This window comes from Salvelinus alpinus, chromosome 7 (genome assembly GCF_045679555.1).
Source record: "Salvelinus alpinus chromosome 7, SLU_Salpinus.1, whole genome shotgun sequence".
Taxonomy (NCBI): Eukaryota; Metazoa; Chordata; class Actinopteri; order Salmoniformes; family Salmonidae; genus Salvelinus; species Salvelinus alpinus.
Window position 1 is genome coordinate 23,904,438 of NC_092092.1, and position 17,809 is coordinate 23,922,246.

General features: G+C 45.6%; 1 protein-coding gene across 7 annotated transcripts in view; it reads left to right on the forward strand.

Annotated features, from left to right (window-relative positions):
- The window catches only part of tanc2b (tetratricopeptide repeat, ankyrin repeat and coiled-coil containing 2b), a 237,133-nt gene that overhangs the window by 189,546 nt on the left and 29,778 nt on the right, over nt 1–17,809 (forward strand). For all 7 annotated transcript variants that reach the window (XM_071409516.1, XM_071409517.1, XM_071409519.1 and 4 more), the window contains 9 exons: nt 2,447–2,651; nt 5,608–5,865; nt 9,799–9,930; nt 12,621–12,656; nt 13,217–13,498; nt 13,721–13,848; nt 15,212–15,443; nt 16,011–16,180; nt 16,577–16,855. In XM_071409516.1, coding sequence (XP_071265617.1) covers nt 2,447–2,651; nt 5,608–5,865; nt 9,799–9,930; nt 12,621–12,656; nt 13,217–13,498; nt 13,721–13,848; nt 15,212–15,443; nt 16,011–16,180; nt 16,577–16,855 — 1,722 coding nt within the window. The remainder of the gene's footprint in view (nt 1–2,446; nt 2,652–5,607; nt 5,866–9,798; nt 9,931–12,620; nt 12,657–13,216; nt 13,499–13,720; nt 13,849–15,211; nt 15,444–16,010; nt 16,181–16,576; nt 16,856–17,809) is intronic.

Genomic DNA, 17,809 nt, shown 5'->3' on the forward strand with positions numbered 1-17,809 from the left:
GACAGACAATTCGAAAACAAAAAACAATTTTGATAAACTCCCAAATCTACTGGGTGAAATACCACAGTGTGCCATCACAGCAGCAAGATTTGTGACCTGTTGCCACAAGAAAAGGGCAACCAGTGAAGAACAAACACCATTGTAAATACTTTCCCTTTTGTACTTGAACTATTTGCACATCGCTACAACACTGTATATAGACATAATATGACATTTGAAATGTCTTTATTCTTTTGGAACTTCTGTGAGTGTAATGTTTACTGTTAATTTTTATTGTTTAATTCACTTTTGTTTATTATCTATTTCACTTGCTTTGGCAATGTTAACATATGTTTCCCATGCCAATAAAGCCCTTGAATTGAGGGAGTGAGGGAGGGAGGGAGAGGGACGGACGGCGTTAGCTGTTGCTTCGGCTAGGTGTGTTATGGACTGTATAGGTATGGGCTGACGCAGTGTGGCTAACCGATTAGACTGATAGCGCATGCTAGATGTTAGTGCTGTTACGCTGTAGTGGTGGGGGTGTATAGAGAGGTATGTGAGAGAGGTTCATTCAAGTGGCTTCTCACTCTAGAGAGAAGGGCCATAGGGCCCTGGTGAAAAGTACTGCACAATGTAGGGAATAGGGTGCCATTTGGGATGCAACCGGTGACTCATCGTGGACCCCTGCCGTGTGCGCTCCCTCTACAAAGTCACATTTTACAATATTTTCTTCACAAATATAGCCTGCCCTAAGTATCTTTTTTTTTATCCATGAAAATACATTGAACCTCTCAAGGGCGGCAATATGAGGATATTAAAGGATACGTTTCCTTTTACTGTTAAAATCAATATACAATAAACTTTCAGTTGGGCTACAGTAGGTAGGATTGTTACAGTAGCTGGGATCGCTGCATGATCGCTAAAGCCTATTGGCTTAGGAAGGAAGGTGACCTTCTCAACCTCCAAAAAGCCGGCCATTAATTGCCTGACCCCTCTACACCCCTCTGCCTCTCCACGTCTCTGCCTCAGCAAGGCAAAGATCCAAGCATTCAATCCAATTCTACCGCACATTTTAAGGTCAGATGGTCAGACTAATACACAGAGGAGATGTCCCAAATGGCATCCTATTGCCTATGTAGTGCTATACATTTGAAGTAGTGTACTATATATGGAATAGGGGGCCATTTGGGATGCAAACCAGAGTGCACTAGCCCAGCAGATGGAGGTTATGCTGCTTGCTGAATAGAGGTGCTGTGTGTGTTCGTTTTCTGCTAGCTTCTCACAGACTGACCCTGTAAATGTGCCGATTGACTGCTCTCTTCCAAACCCTGAGTACAGGGGACAGCTCTTACTGCGCCTGCCCAACTCATTGACTGTACAGGCCCCAACCCCCGTAGGCCCCAGGAGTGTGGGGGGGGGGGGGGGGGGACGGACGGACAGAGATGAGAGGGAACACGTAACAGACAGCATGCGACCTGACCTGGCTCTTTGCTGTCCTGTCATTACAGCTCTGACTGACTCACACTGACCAGGAAGACCAGGGGCAGTCTGACTGTTACATAGACTGGATACAAAGGGGGCTAAGCAGTTGAGGCTTGGGGTTGAGTTGAGGCTATGGGAGGGCGTGTGAGGGGGAGCCATGGTCTTCTACAGTAGATCAAGTGTATATGTCATATGCACATGGTACACAGTACATTGAAATGCTTTCTTGCAGGTTCACCTCTCAACAATGCGACATAATAACAATAAGATTAAGTTAAGCATAATAAAAAAATAAGCTCAATGGAATAAAAATAGAGTACAAATAGCATACATTTAAATACAAGGAAGGCACTCCAACTCATTTACAGTAGGATATTTACACAGTATATTTGCACAATAAACCTGTTTTTTTAAGCACTAGGCAGCTACGTGAACAGAGTCCTTTACCTTACAAATAATGACTGTGTGTGTGTGTCTGTGTGTGTGTGTGTGAGTGTGTGAGTGAGTGTGTGAGTGTGTAGATTAGCCATGCCAGAATGCCTCTCCCTGTCGTGCACTCTCATCCTAACCTGAGCTGACATCAGGGAGGGGCACAGCAGGGGGTAGTAACATCTGACAGGTAACATCCAATGGGGGAAGGGTCAGGAACTGTTTAAAGCTCTCTCTCTCTCAGCAAGCCTGTGGAATCATTCTGCTTCTAGAGATCAATCGGAAGCTTCAGTACTATTGGTCCCAGATAATTATACACCTACACAGAACGCAATGGAAGACAGTAGCATGGTTTCCAGTTTCCACGACCAGGCTCAGTGCTTACTAGAGCCAGAGATGTTTGAAACCGAGGAACTCAACATGTGATTACTTCCTCCATTACCTTGTGGTGGTGATTTGCTCCTCTCCTATTGATGGTGGGCTCAATCGTCTTGGTTTTCTGGGGTGTGTGTGTGGGCACGGGCTTGGGCACTGACTGTGTGTATTTCTCCTCCAGGACCTGGCTGGTAACCAGAGGATCAGTCCGTGCTCCACCCTGACCAGCAGCACAGCATCCCCCCCGGCTGGCTCCCCCTGCTCCACCCTGCCGCCCGGCACCGATGGTGCCATGCCCGGGGGTAACCAGGGCAACAAGGACCACGCCTACGGATCTGTCACCAGCCCCACCTCCACCCTGGAGAGCCGGGACAGCGGCATCATCGGTGAGGGGGATGTGCTATATATGCCCACATGCAAAAACACACACGCATACACATAGTCAGACCAATACCCTATAATGACAAAGTGAAAACAGGATTTTCTAAATTTTGGTAATAAACTGAACCTTATTTACATACGTTTTCAGACCCTTTTCTATGAGACTCGAAATTGAGCTCAGGTGCATCCTGTTTCCATTGATCATCCTTGAGATGTTTCTACAACTTGATTGGAGTCCACCTGTGGTAAATTAAATTGATTGGATATGATTTGGAATGGCACACACCTGTCTTTATACGATCCCACATTTGACAGTACATGTCAGAGCAAAAACCAAGCCAAGAGGTCGAAGGAATTGTCCGTAGAGCTCTGAGACAGGATTGTGTCGAGGCACAGATCCGGGGAAGGGTACAATTTTTTTTTGCAGCATTGAACATCCCCAAGAACACAGTGGCCTCTATCATTCTTAAATAGAAGTAGTTAGGAACCACCAAGACTTTTCTTAGAGCTGGCCGTCCGGCCAAACTGAGCAATCGGGGGAGAAGGGCCTTGGTCAGGGAGGTGGCCAAGAACCCGATGGTCATTCTGACAGAGCTCCAGAGTTCCTCTGTGGAGATGGGAGAACCTTCCAGAAGGACAAACATCTCTGCACCACTCCAACCATCAGGGCTTTATAGTAGAGTGGCCAGACGGAAGCCACTCCTCATAAGGCACTAAAGGACTCTGACCATGAGAAACAATGGTCTGGTCTGATGAAACCAATATTGATCTCTTTGGCCTGAATGCCAAGTGTCACATCTGGAGGAAACCTGGCACCATCCCTACGGTGAAGCATGGTGGTGGCAGCATCATGCTGTGGGGATGTTTTTCAGCTGCAGGGACTGGTAGACTAGTCAGGATCGAGGGAAAGATGAACAGAGTAAAGTACAAAGAGAACCTTGATGAAAACCTGCTCCAGAGCGCGCAGGACCTCAGACTGGGGCAAGGTTCACCTTCCAACAGGACAGGACGCTCCCCATCCAATCTGACAGAGCTTGAGAGGATCAGCAGAGAAGAATGGGAGAAACTCCCCTAACACAGGTGTGCCAAGCTTGTAGCATCATACCCAAGAAGACTCGAGGATGTAATCGCTGCCAAAGGTGCTTCAACAAAGTGCTGAATAAAGGGTCTGACTACTTATGTCAGTTTTTTATTTTGAATACATTTGCAAACATTTCAAAAAATGTGTTTTCGCTTTGTCATTATGGGGTATTGTGTGTAGATGAGAAAAACATACAATTTAATCAATTTTAGAATAAGGCTGTAACGTAACACAATGTGGAAAAAGTCAAGGGGTCTGAATACTTTCCGAATGCACTGTACAGTCGTGGCCAAAAGTTTTGAGAATGACACAAATATTAATTTCCAGAAAGTTTGCTGCTTCAGTGTCTTTAGATATTTTTGTCAGATGTTACTATGGAATACTGAAGTATAATTACAAGCATTTCATAAGTGTCAAAGGCTTTTATTGACAATTACATGAAGTTGATGCAAAGAGTCAATATTTGCAGTGTTGACCCTTTTTTTTTCAAGACCTCTGCAATCCGCCCTGGCATGCTGTCAATTAACTTCTGGGCCACATCCTGACTGATTCAGCCCATTCTTGCATAATCAATGCTTGGAGTTTGTCAGAATTTGTGGGTTTTTGTTTGTCCACCCGCCTCTTGAGGATTGACCACAAGTTCTCAATGGGATTAAGGTCTGGGGAGTTTCCTGGCCATGGACCCAAAATATCGATGTTTTGTTCCCCGAGCCACTTGCATTGTTTGTCACCAAACTTTTCCTGGACGGTTGGAAGAAGTTGCTCTCGGAGGATGTGTTGGTACCATTCTTTATTCATGGCTGTGTTCTTAGGCAAAATTGAGAGTGAGCCCACTCCCTTGGCTGAGAAGCAACCCCACTCATGAATGGTCTCAGAATGCTTTACTGTTAGCATGACACAGGACTGATAGTAGCGCTCACCTTGTCTTCTCCGGACAAGCTTTTTTACGGATTCCCCAAACAATCGGAAAGGGGATTCATCAGAGAAAATGACTTTACCCCAGTCCTCAGCAGTCCAATCCCTGTACCTTTTTCAGAATATCAGTCTGTCCCTGATGTTTTTCCTGAAGAGAAGTGGCTTCTTTGCTGCCCTTTTTGACACCAGGCCATCCTCCAAACGTATTCGCCTCACTGTGCGTGCAGATGCACTCACACTTGCCTGCTGCCATTCCTGAGCAAGCTCTGTACTGGTGGTGCCTCGATCCCGCAGCTGAATCAACTTTAGGAGACGGTCCTGGCGCTTGCTGGACTTTCTTGGGCGCCCTGAAGCCTTTTTCACAACAATTGAACCGCTCTCCTTGAAGTTCTTGATGATCCGATAAATGGTTGATTTAAGTGCAATCTTACTGGCAGCAATATCCTTGCCTGTGAAGCCCTGCAAAGCAATGACGGCACATGTTTCCTTGCAGGTAACCGTGGTTGACAGAGGAAGAACAATGATTCCAAGCACCACCCTCCTTTTGAAGCTTCCAGTCTGTTATTTCAACTCAATCAGCATGACAGAGTGATCTCCAGCCTTGTCCTCGTCATCACTCACACCTGTGTTAACGAGAGAATCACTGACATGATGTCAGCTGGTCCTTTTGTGGCAGGGCTGAAATGCAGTGGAAATGTTTTTTGGGGATTCATTTCATTTGCATGGCAAATAGGGACTTTGCAATTAATTGCAATTCATCTGATCACTCTTCATAACATTCTGGAGTATATGCAAATTGCCATCATACAAACTGAGGCAGCAGACTTTGTGAAAATTAATATTTGTATCATTCTCAAAACTTTTGGCCACGACTGTATATGATTGGTTGTGACGTTGGTTCATCAAGCTTGGTCGTAGCAGAGGCAACCTCTCCTCTACTCCCGTTGCTCCTTCCTTCCTTCCAGCCACCCTGACCAGCTACTCGGAGAACGCTGAGCGGGGGGGTAAATACGGTGAGGGGGGTTTCTCGCGTGGCAGTAACCTGAAGCTGTGGCAGAGCCAGAAGTCTGGCACTGACTCATTCCTGTACCGTGTGGATGAGAACATGGCTGCCTCAACCTACAGCCTCAACAAGATCCCAGAGAGACACCTGGACAGCATGTCCTCCCACTCCGCTCACTCCATCCCTCTGTACCTCATGCCTCGCCCTAACTCCGTCGCAGGTGAGTCCCACCCTCTTCCTCGCTCTTCCTGCTTGGTCTGTTCCTACTGTACACACCTATATCCTAACCTTTGACCTTTGACGTTGACCTACAGCTTAACCTTGACTGCGACCTTATGCAGTGTCCTTCCTTCCCCTTTTTATCTAAACGGCGCAAGATAATGATGACCGTCTCATTCTCAGCATAGAGCTCTATTGTTTGATTCCAGGAAAATAAATATATATTTAGCACATTCTGTCAATTGTATCTGAATGTTGAGGGGAACGTTACATAGAAAATGTATATGTGTGTCTAGTTATGACACTTATAGCATGCCTCAAATAGCTTATTCCCCAAAGTATGGCTAAATGCATCTTAAAATGTGAAGTTACATAACAGGCTGCCATTCCTGATGGATCTTATTGTATTATTGTCCTGCTATTCAGAGCCGAGACATTCATTGGAGATGAGCTGTATTACTGAGCCTTCCCTTCAGACGTTACAGTATTGCGAAGATGCAGTGGGGTTCCGACAATGTCAGTACTAACATACCGTTCAGAATGAACTCCCAGTGTATTGTTTCATTCTTAGTAGTGTGCTAGAGTAGATAATGGAACAGTTTCACTATAAGGAGTAATATACCTCACACATATCAGTTCTGACCTGCTCTCTATGTTAGCCATGTTCTAATATCTAACTGTCTGTCTGACAGCCAGGTAGTGGGTGTACAGACAGTGGTTTAGAGAGAATGAGCTTCAATCTATTCTCCTGCTTCAATAATGAGTCCTTGAAAAAAGACAGAGCATTTAGGAGGAGTGGGCTCAAGAGCTGCTCGAGAAGTAACATTACATGAGATGAGGTGAGAGCGACAACGAGGGAGGGAGAGGAGCGAAAGAAGGAGAGATTATTTATTTTATCCAGGCCTACAGTAGAATGATCATTGTGAGTGGTGGAATGGGACTGAGAAGGAGGAGAGAAGTGGATGCATTAGGAGGTAGGGAAAGAGGGAGAGCTATCTCCTCCACAAAGGGGAAGAAGAGCGAAGGATGGAAGAAAGGAGGGAGGAGAGGAGGCCGTGGATTGGCTGGTCTCCCACGGCAGAGGAACATCAGAGCTTCAGGCATTAACCGTTTCTATCCCCCTGAGTCACTGAGAGGGAGAGAGACACTGCTTTGAAGTGCAGGAGGAGAGAACTAGCTGAGACCATGGAGTGAGAGAAAAGGGAGGCTGCAGAGGTGGAAAATGAGGAGAGGGGGAGGGGGATACTTTATTACCTAATGAGAGAGAAGCTTGTTGGGAGAGTATGAGAGGGATGGAGGGAGGAGAAGGATGGAGAGAAAAGAGAGAGGGTGAAGGAGGGAGGAAATATATCATCTTAATGGAGGATATCTTTTCTGTCTCGTTCACAGTCATCTCAGTACTATTTTAAGTGGAATAGAACAGAAATGAATAGAAACCTCTCATTGAAAAATGTACATTCTCTTCAAACTCTTTGGCCTTGAAGACCAGACTAATAAAACATAGTCAGTAACCCATCAGGTTTTGCACCATGCCATTCTTTAGAATTTTCACCTCTGTAGATATTAATAATTTAGGGTGCGTCCATAATGGAGCCATATGGGCCCTGGTCAAAATGAGTGCACTAAATAGCAATAGGGTCCAATTTGGTATGCAACCTGTATTGTGGAAATATTACACTAGAAATGTCAATACCTCTATTTCCCCTTGTAAAGGGAGAGGGAGATTGGGCTGCATCACATTTTAGAGGAGACAATAGCATTTAGTTTATTTCTGAAATGTGTTGTGGGATAACTGGCTGGACTGTTGAAGTCTCAGGCCTACTGCCCAGCCTGGAAGTATATCAGAGAGCAGCAATGTTCCTGGACATGTGCTTTATCACTTGGTTGTTAAAGCAGGAACATGCGCATTCACGCACACAGCTGGGTGAGGTCTCCACCATGCTATTCAGCGCCAGGAGTCATTTCATCAGGATGTCTCTCTCCTCTCTCTCTCTCTCTCTCTCTCTCTCTCTCTCTCTCTCTCTCTCTCTCTCTCTCTCACACTTTTCCCCCTCCATTTCCATTGAGCACACTAGTTGTGCTATCTTAGCTGCATTGGCACAGACACTGCATTGCTGATAGATAGTGAACTCAACTCTCAAGTCAGTCCTCCTCAGATTAAAACCGAGTTGAAGAAAGGGAAAGGGAGAATTTGAATTTAGCTCCTGACTGTATTCCTAAACCCAAACATTATCTTTGACCTTTTGTCTTAGTTTAGTGGTAACCTGTACCCAGATCTGTTTGTGCTGTCTTGCCAACTCCTATGGTCATTGTCATGCCAAACATGTAGGCTATACATCACAAATGGACCAGGCTAGCGTAGTGGTAGTAGGAGTGGCATTTCTTATCTGAACAAACCAGTCTGTGTCCCAAATGACACCCTATTTCCTATTTAGTGCAATATATTTCTTTTTACCAGGGCCCATAGGGCTCTGATCAAAAGTAGTGCACTATATAGGGAATATGGTGCAGTTTGGGACTTACATCACCCAGTTCCATGACCATGGCCACCCCCATTCCAGTAAGGTCCAGGGCCAAGCCCCCAGCATTCCCAGCTGCTGTCTTCCCTCCATTTTGGGAAAGCTGTGCTGTGAGCTTCATCATTGGTTGACTCCATGGCCAATTTGCTGTAGTGACTCACTGCAATCAACAACACAGACACACATGCTACTGGAGCATTAACACTAAGCTGGTGATGCACACAAGCTGCTGGGAGGTGAACCCTCTGAGACAGAGAGACGGAGAGGAGGAAGAGACCAGTGTTAGACTGATCTGATCCCAGTATACCTCTCTAGATCTCTCCCCGTGGATTATATTGTACTTCCAACCTGGGTGCAGTTTGCCTGGATAGATGCTACTGACGAGTTAGGGCTGATCTGAGAGGGAGTCAATAGAAAGTCATGCTCGACCCCCTTCCTCTCCTTCCTCACTCCATGATGCATCTGTGGATCTATTCAGGTAGAGTTTCAAAGAAGACAGTGCCTCAATGTGTGATCTCTCTCTCTCTCTCTCTCTCTCTCTCTCTCTCTCTCTCTCTCTCTCTCTCTCTCTCTCTCTCTCTCTCTCTCTCTCTCTCTCTCTCTCTCTCTCTCTCTCTCTCTCTCTCTCTCTCTCTCTCTCAAAGCTGTGGTCTGACATTGCTGTAGACATACCTTATAACTGATAGTGCACTTAGTCATACATATGTCCTCCTCTGACTCCGACTGGCTTTGAGGCTGCAGCTCCCACTGATGTGGTGGATTGGCGGGTTGAGGGAACTGACCCCCCCCCTCGCACACACACACCAGCCTCTGTAATCTCATTGACAATGCAGTGGCCCCCAGAGTAGAGCTGGTCTGCAGACACAGCATGGTGTGAACAAGCAGCAGTGTCAGTGTGAAGGATTTTTCTCCATGAATAAGACATTTGTCTGCAGAGTTAATTAATCCACAGGGTCTGGGTGGCATCTGCCTCCTCTCACAAGCCCATGGAACAGCCGTTCAGAGGGGGGTGGGGGACAGGTCCATGTAACAGCCATATTGCATCCCTCCCTCCTGCCTTCCTCTCTAAACTTTACTGTGAACTTACTCAGTCTTGACGACCAAACCGCCTCAGGATGCTGGCATGAGCTAGCATAATATTGTATGTGAATCAAAGCTAACGGTTTCTTTCTCTCCTCTTCTGTCCCCACCTGTCCTACACACACACACACACACACACACACACACACACACACACACACACACACACACTCACTCACTCACTCACTCACTCACTCACTCACTCACTCACTCACTCACTCACTCACTCACTCACTCACTCACTCACTCACTCACTCACTCACTCACTCACTCACTCACTCACTCACTCACTCACTCACTCACTCACTCACTCACTCACTCACTCACTCCCTCAGCCACCAGCTCGGCTCACCTGGAGGACCTGACCTATCTGGATGATCAGAGACACACTCCGCTGCGCACGTCGATGCGTATGAATCGACAGAACACACACACCGGGCCAGGCCACGCCCAGACCGACCTCAGAGGTAAGACAGGAGCACTATAGCCCTTCAGAAGAGACAGGTTGCTTCCCAAATGACACCCTATTCTCTATATATAGGGCTTTGGTCAAATGTGCACTATATAGGGAATAGGCTGACATTTGGGACAACCATAATGTTCTCCCCTCGCCATTCTTCCTTCTTTACTTATTTAGCCACTAATGAACTCATCACAGTCTTCTGCCATCCAGTCATACAGTATAGGGATACAGCAAGCTGCTGCCTCAAGTGCTTTTAAAGTTCACACTTAGCTGTGTGTCTCCATAACACATCTACAAAATAATAATTATATCACATGAGCGTGCGTGCTTCTGCATGTGTGTGTGGGCTCCCCCTAGCCAGCTGCAGAGTAGAGGGATCTAGGCCTGGTACTCTCCGAGCTCTACAGCCACTTGTTTTTCTCCTCTCCTAAGCGCAGCCAAGTGTGTTTGCAAGCCGGCCCACTGCATCCAGGCATGCTCCTTGCCTCTTCCGATCAGTGTTAGCAACCTTCCTGAGTAAACTACACCTCCTTACTTCAGAGAGAGAGACTTACTTAACTAGTTGGTATGGCCGCACAGAGAGTTTTAAAGGAGAACAAGTTGTCTGCTATAAAAGTAGGTACGGTCGCAAAGAAAGCAACACTTTGCTGCTATATTATAGTGAGTATGTATGAGCGGGTTGTTGTGCTAGTCAGATGGTAACCAAATGCTGAAGCGTCCTCCTTGGTTGGCACTGCTTCACTTCCTTTGTTTTATGTTGTTTGATGCTGTCAGGGAAATCAAGAGACTAGCTCAGTGATGCTGTTTTAAGCCCAGTGAGTGAGTCAGAGTGAAGATAGCAGGGAGAAGAGATCATGTGTACCAAATGGCTCCCTATTTAGTGAACTACTTTTGAACAGGGCCCATAGGGGTCTGGTCAAAAGTAGTGCACTAGATAGGGAATAGGGTGCCATTTGGGAAACGGACATGGTACAGTAGCTTAGCAAGAGATGGTGATAGACCTGGTGAATCAGGCAGATGAAGTTTCTTAGATTGCCGCCCACCTAATACACTCATTCTAGACACACATATGCAGGCACAAAAATCCATGCATGCAAATGTATGCACGTACGCACGAAGGCAGACACACACACGCACATCTGTGGAGTAGAGCTGTCTGGGCCTAATGTAACCCTGGTCCTTCATATGGAGCAGACTGAAGTACCACTCCTCCTCACCTCCCTCCATTCTTTCAGCCTCCCCTGCTCTGAGTCATCCTCACCTAGTGAATAATTAAAGTGTCTGAGTGAGCCTTTCCGTCTGGACACATACACACACAGTGATACCACTCTGTCTAGCTGGTCAGGGGGAGAGGAGAGGAGCAGAGTGATCCCTAGGCTTATACCTCTCACAGCCTTGTCTAACGGGGAAGTGATGCAGCTCCAGATACAGCACCCCCCACAGACCCGCTCCATGCTCCCTCCTTCCTGCTCACAACATGGCAGCCATGTTTCTAGGATTTTATCACCTTGCAGCAGACCAGCAGAGGCGCTATGACTTAGCTAATAGGCCTAATGCTTAATGGTCTTTGCCATAGACAACTGCTAGTGCTGAGTAGTATCTTGTGTGCGGTGATTACAGTGGGAGAGGAGACTAAATGCCAGCCCTGTATTGGCGCTGGCATTTAGTCACTTAATGAGATTAGCACCACTTAATGCAGGACACCGTATTAATTGACATCTGCTATGGCCGGTGCCCGGTCTAACACACAGTGAAGAGAAAGTGTTGGGTGTGTTCGTTTTTTCCATTACTGATATCTACGACACTCTTTCATAGTCTGAGATTTTATTAATCAGTTTTAGGATCAATTGAAGGATAGCAATGCAGAAAATATTTGAGATGACAAGGCTCAGTGTGTGTGTCTCTGTCTGTGTGTCCATGCTTGTGTATTGTCCGTTTTTGATTGTGGTGATTCAGCGAAATTGAGTTTATGAAGTTGTGTTAGACTGCTTATATACATAATATATGGTGCTGCTGATGTCAGGCTAAATTGACAGATTGAAAGTAGCTTTTTCCCCAGGTATATCTATACTACTGCACTACTGTGCAGTCAGCAACCATTTTCCCCATCTTATTATTATTATTATTATTGGCTTAGCTGTAAAACATGCTTAGCCCAGCACTTTGTACATTTTGGGAAGGAATGTATTATATAAATAACAGCAATTGGAGCTCATTATATTCTGATGCTCCTTATGTAACACACCCACCATTCATCACACGTGTTCTCCCCAGCCCTGACTCATGGTCTGTCTATTGCATTTATGTTGTACTGTGTCGCCTGCCCTAAACCAATAGATAGATATCACTTGACCACAGGATATTTCTTTCTGGGAGTGTACTGCCTTACAATAGATGGATCTGGAGATGTTATTATATCATATTAGTTGATATCTGATGCTGCAGTCTCCATCTCCTATCGCGTCTCTCTGTATCAGTGTTGGGGGCCGGTTCCATATTCCAGTTCTTCATTGGAATTAGAATTGGAATTTCAGTTATTTCCTGAATTGAAATGTAATTGACCTTTGACCACCAACCCTGCTCTGCACCATTAGCATACTGCACACGGCTGCCAGCGTCCATTCTGTTATGCTTCCCATGACCCTGTCTGTTCTTTCATTGCCTTCTCTTTTCTCTCACTTCTGTTTGTCTCAGCTTCTGCTAACAACCATGCCTGGCAATCCCAATCACGTAAGTTTACTTTACTTTAATCTGGTTACATGTCTGGTAACATGCATTTTGTCCATATTTCCACTGATGTTGTTTCAGATAATACAGCTAACTGTAAAATTAAGAGAAGTAGGAAGCAGGACTCCTGTTTAGATTTGGTCCTTCTCTCATCTCCAGACATATATTTTAGTCCAAACATAGTTTACATCCATTCATTTTTTAATACTACTCTTGTTCAGATGAACGGATGCCCAGACAGTCTTTGAAAGACCACACATTTATCTAATGACTCCCCCTAGTGAGGAAAAATAATAGTATTTGTGCTAGGACATACAGGTTTCAATTGTGTAACAAATTAATATTTCCCTTGAATCCCTTCTCTGTCAAACATGATTACAGCAGTGATTACAGCAGTGATTACAGTAGTGATTACAGCAGTAGAAGGAAGTCCCATGACAGTCAGGACTTACTATAGGCCATACACACTCATTATCTTAATGTAGTGGCAGCATTTCTCTGTAAAATAAAGAGCAATCATTGTAACTGTCCATCCTCTCTCTCTCGCCCCCCTGCCCCTCCAGTGCGGTTTGCCCCATACCGGCCACCTGACATCTCCCTGAAGCCCCTCCTCTTCGAGGTGCCCAGCATTACCATGGACTCCGTCTTCACCGGCCGTGATTGGCTGTTCCAGGAGGTCGATGCCCATCTCAACAGAGGCAACAACATCACCAACCTTGGCGTAGTTGTCGTGGGCAACATTGGCTACGGCAAGACAGCCATCATCTCTCGTCTGGTGGCGCTGAGCTGCCACGGAACGCGCATGAGACAGATCGCCTCTGACTCTCCGCAGGCCTCTCCCAAACGTAGGCTCAGATACTCATGAATAGAGAGTGCTATTAAAATGGCCACAACCAACAAGTCAGCTTTCAATAAAGTTTCTAAAAAACATTTATGTTGAACAAAACAGAGGTGGAGTGCATGCTTTGCTATTGTTGGAACGGCAGTTTGACCCTTTAAGGTGATATAAAAATGGTTTGACAAACATGCCATTGGTTAAATCCTCTTCCTTCTATGCTTCTTTTCAGATGGAGAGCTCCCCCTTACTCAGCCCCAGCCGGCCTATAGCACGGGTACTCTGGGAGGGGGCAGCTGTCCCGGGACCCCTGAGATGAGACGACGCCAGGAGGAGGCCATGAGGAGACTGGCATCTCAGGTAAAAAAAGATGACTCCAATAACAATTATACCCTCATTGCCAAGCTAGCAGACCAGTTAGAATGCATGCCCAACACGTCTTCATACTAAGTGACATGCTAGTCTGGATTTTGGACCAGTTTCACAGCATATTTGAGACATCAGTACACAAGGCTAGCTGTTTTAATTGCAAACATCCAGTTTGGCCTAGAAACATTCTTTCTAACAACTCTTTCTCTTTCAGTGGAGTAAACGTGTTAACATTTATGAACCTGTCTAGTCTGAAGATAAATATGAATGATGTGTGAGGCGGTGCTTAGTTGCTTCCCTAAATCCCCACACCACTCACATCATACCATAGCCCCAGCTTCCCCTATCCCCTAAATGGGGGTGACAGACGCGCCTTGCCATCTGTAGCCCCTGCCCAGCCCCATTCCTCTCCCCAGCCTGCTGCATTATGCAGATGTGTTTAAAAGAGAAAAAACAACTTTGCCAGGGAGCCTTATGAAATATGTATACCTGCAGAAAGCCATTTCCCAGCCAAGCTATTATATCTTGTTAACTCGATGCATTAATAATTGAGCCCGCTCCCACTTTTCTCCCTTTGTTTTAAGCCCTGTTTTATTCCTCTGTGACTCAATTAGCATTTTATCCTGATTTGTTATTTCATCCCTGCGGTTTCCTTGATGAAACAGAGGAACAGAGGCTGGCGCTGGGTCCACGTCAACTGTCATAGTCCCCGAGCTGGACACACCTTGCAGCTTTCTAATTGTTTCACTTCACCTCTCTCCTCATCTTTTTCATTTTATTTTTCTCTCCTTTCCTCTTTCACGCCCATCTGTTCTTTGTGTTATCTGCTCGTGGCAGTTTCTAAAGCTTTGTGCTCACCGTGCTGAGAATGTATTATTATAGAGAAACACACTGAGATTACTCATCTGTGTTGTGCTGATAATCATTTAGACTTTTGACTCCTCTGGGTGTCCGTCTAAACATGCAATTAAACACACACTCATTCACATTCATATTTTCTCAATGGCAGGGAGCTCTGAATTATTTATTCGCTGAAAACCGAAAAGAGAAACGAGACGTAATATGTTCATTACACTGCAATCATCCACCATGAACTAGTTGACTTACTCCCAAATCAATTGTAGCAGCGCCAGTTTCTAATTCTTAATGTCAAAACATAGAAAACAGGATCGTGTTCATTAAGCACCAATCTGAAGAATGACCAGGACTTGGTCCAATAAGAAATGCACATTTTATTTTTAATAAAAAAAAAAAAGTTTTTGCTACAGTGTGACCTAATGACCATAACCCAGTCTTGTATTTTCCACCCCCTTTTACTGACCTACCATGTCTCCCCCCTCTCTATCGCCCCCAGGTGGTGGCGTACCACTACTGCCAGGCGGACAACGCCTACACGTGCCTGGTGCCAGAGTTTGTCCACAACGTGGCAGCGTTGCTGTGTCGCTCGCCACAGCTCATCGCCTACAGAGAGCTGCTGCTCAGGGAGCCACAGCTACAGAGCATGCTCAGTCTGCGCTCCTGCGTTCAGGATCCCCTGGCCTCCTTCAGAAGAGGAGTTCTAGAACCCCTGGATGCCCTCTACAAAGGTGATACAACTCTCTGCTCCTATTATACACCCCTAGATAGCTTAATCATAGAAAACTCTACTAGCTGTTGTAGAACTCCTGGATGCTTTCTACAAAGGTGAATTCTGGTCTGCATCGCAAATGGTAGCTTACTAGGAGTAGAGACAGTTTTATCACCTTTGTAGAGAGCGTCCAGGGCTTCTAGGGGTGTCCCCCAAATGTCACCCTATTCCCTATATAGTGCACTTTTTTGACCAGAGCCCTGGTTAAACGTAGAGCCCTATAGGGCCTGGTTAAAAATAGTGTGCTATAAGCCCTGGTTAGAAGAAGTACACTATATAGGGAATCTCTGGTCAAAAGTAGTGCACTATATAGGGAATAGGGTGACATTTGGGGGACACCCCTAGAACCCCTGGACGCTCTCTACAAAGGTGATAAAACTGTCTCTACTCCTAGTGACTCTGTCAGCGGGCGTGATCCTCAACACATATGTACAGTATTCTTGATTTTAGCAAGAGTACATTAGGCAGATCATTTGCAATCAGGTTTTTTGGTCCATATTGACTCTTTTCTCTGTGTGTTTTTCAGAGAGGAAGATCGCCTCTGAAGATGACCTGGTCATCCTGATAGATGGGCTAAATGAGGCAGAGTTCCACAAGCCTGACTACGGAGACACCATCGTCTCATTCCTCAGCAAAACCATCAGCAAGTTTCCCCCCTGGCTCAAACTGGTGGTCACTGTTAGGACCACATTACAGGTAGACATATTATACGCATTACAGTCCTCTACCCCTCCAGTAAGCGTGTGGCCATTAAAAACATACAAGATTAACACTGTTAACACCAAACAAGGATAATTGTCTTTTGATAGAGTTTGTCAATAGATTGACATCAGTGGAAGATTGCTTGTACAGCTTGTTACACTGCCCACGCATCTCTTTCCCTCCCCCACTTTTCTTCTTCCAACCCCCTTCATCCTCCTCTCTCCTTCCTCCATTTCTCCCTTCCTCCCACTTTCTTCTTCCATCCATCTTCATCCTCCTCTCTCCTCCTCCTCCTCCTCCTCTTTCCTCCCCTCCTTCATCCATCATTCCCCCCTCTTCCTCCTTCTCCCTTCATCCTCCCCTCTCCCCTCCCTTACTTCCCTCCTATAGGAGATCACCAAGCTGCTCCCATTCCACCATATCTCTCTGGATGGTCTGGAGGAAAATGATGCTATAGACCAGGATTTACAGGGTTATATCCTGCACCGCATCCACAGCAGTCCTGAGATACAGAGCAACATCTCTCTAAACGGCAAGATGGACAACACCACCTTCGGCAAGCTCTCCGCCCACCTCAAGGCCCTCAGCCAGGGATCCTACCTGTACCTAAAACTCACCTTTGACCTTATAGAGAAGGGGTACCTGGTCCTCAAGAGCTCCAGCTACAAGGTAAGCCTGCCTGGGGGGGAATACTTTACAGTATGCATTATTGCCTTAGTTTTATTCTCGTCTTTATTATTTTCTTTATCCTACTTTTAATTACACCAAACAAAAATATAAAAGCAACATGTAACAATTTCAATGATTTTACGGAGTTACAGCTCAAATAAGGTAATCAGTCAATTGAACTAAAATCATTAGGCCCTAATTTATGGATTTCACATGATGCAGCGATCAGTAGGCCCATCCACTGGGGAGCCAGGCCCATCCACTGGGGAAACAGGCCCAGCCAATCAGAATGAGTTTTTCCACACAAAAGGGCTTTATTGCAGACAGAAATACTCCTCAGTTTCAACAGCTGTCTGGGTGGCTGGTCTCAGACGATCCCGCAGATGAAGAAGCCGGATGTGGAGGTCCTGGGCTGGCATTGTTACACGTGGTCTGCGATTGTGATGCCAGTTGGACGTATTGCCAAATTCTCTAAAATGACATTGGAGAGGCAGCTTATGAACATTACAATCTCTGGCAACAGCTCTGGTGGACATTCCTGCAGTCAGCATGCCAATTGTACGCTCCCTCAAAACTTGAGACATCTTTGGCATTGTGTTGTGTGACAAAACTTCACATTTTAGAGTGGCCTTTATTGTAAGGTGCACCTGTGTAATGATCATGCTGTTTAATCAGCTTCTTGATATGCCACACCTGTCAGGTGGATGGATTATCTTGGCAAATAAGAAATGCTAACTAACAGGGATGTAAACAAATTTGTGAAGAAAATATGAGAGAAATAAGCTTTTTGTACGTCTGGAAGATTTCTGGGATCTTTTATTTCAGCTCATGAAACATGGGACCAACACTTTACATGTTGCGTTTATATTTTTGTTCAGGATATACAATGCATTCGGAAAGTATTCAGACCCCTTGAGTTTTTGTTACGTTACAGCCTTATTCTAAAATTGATTA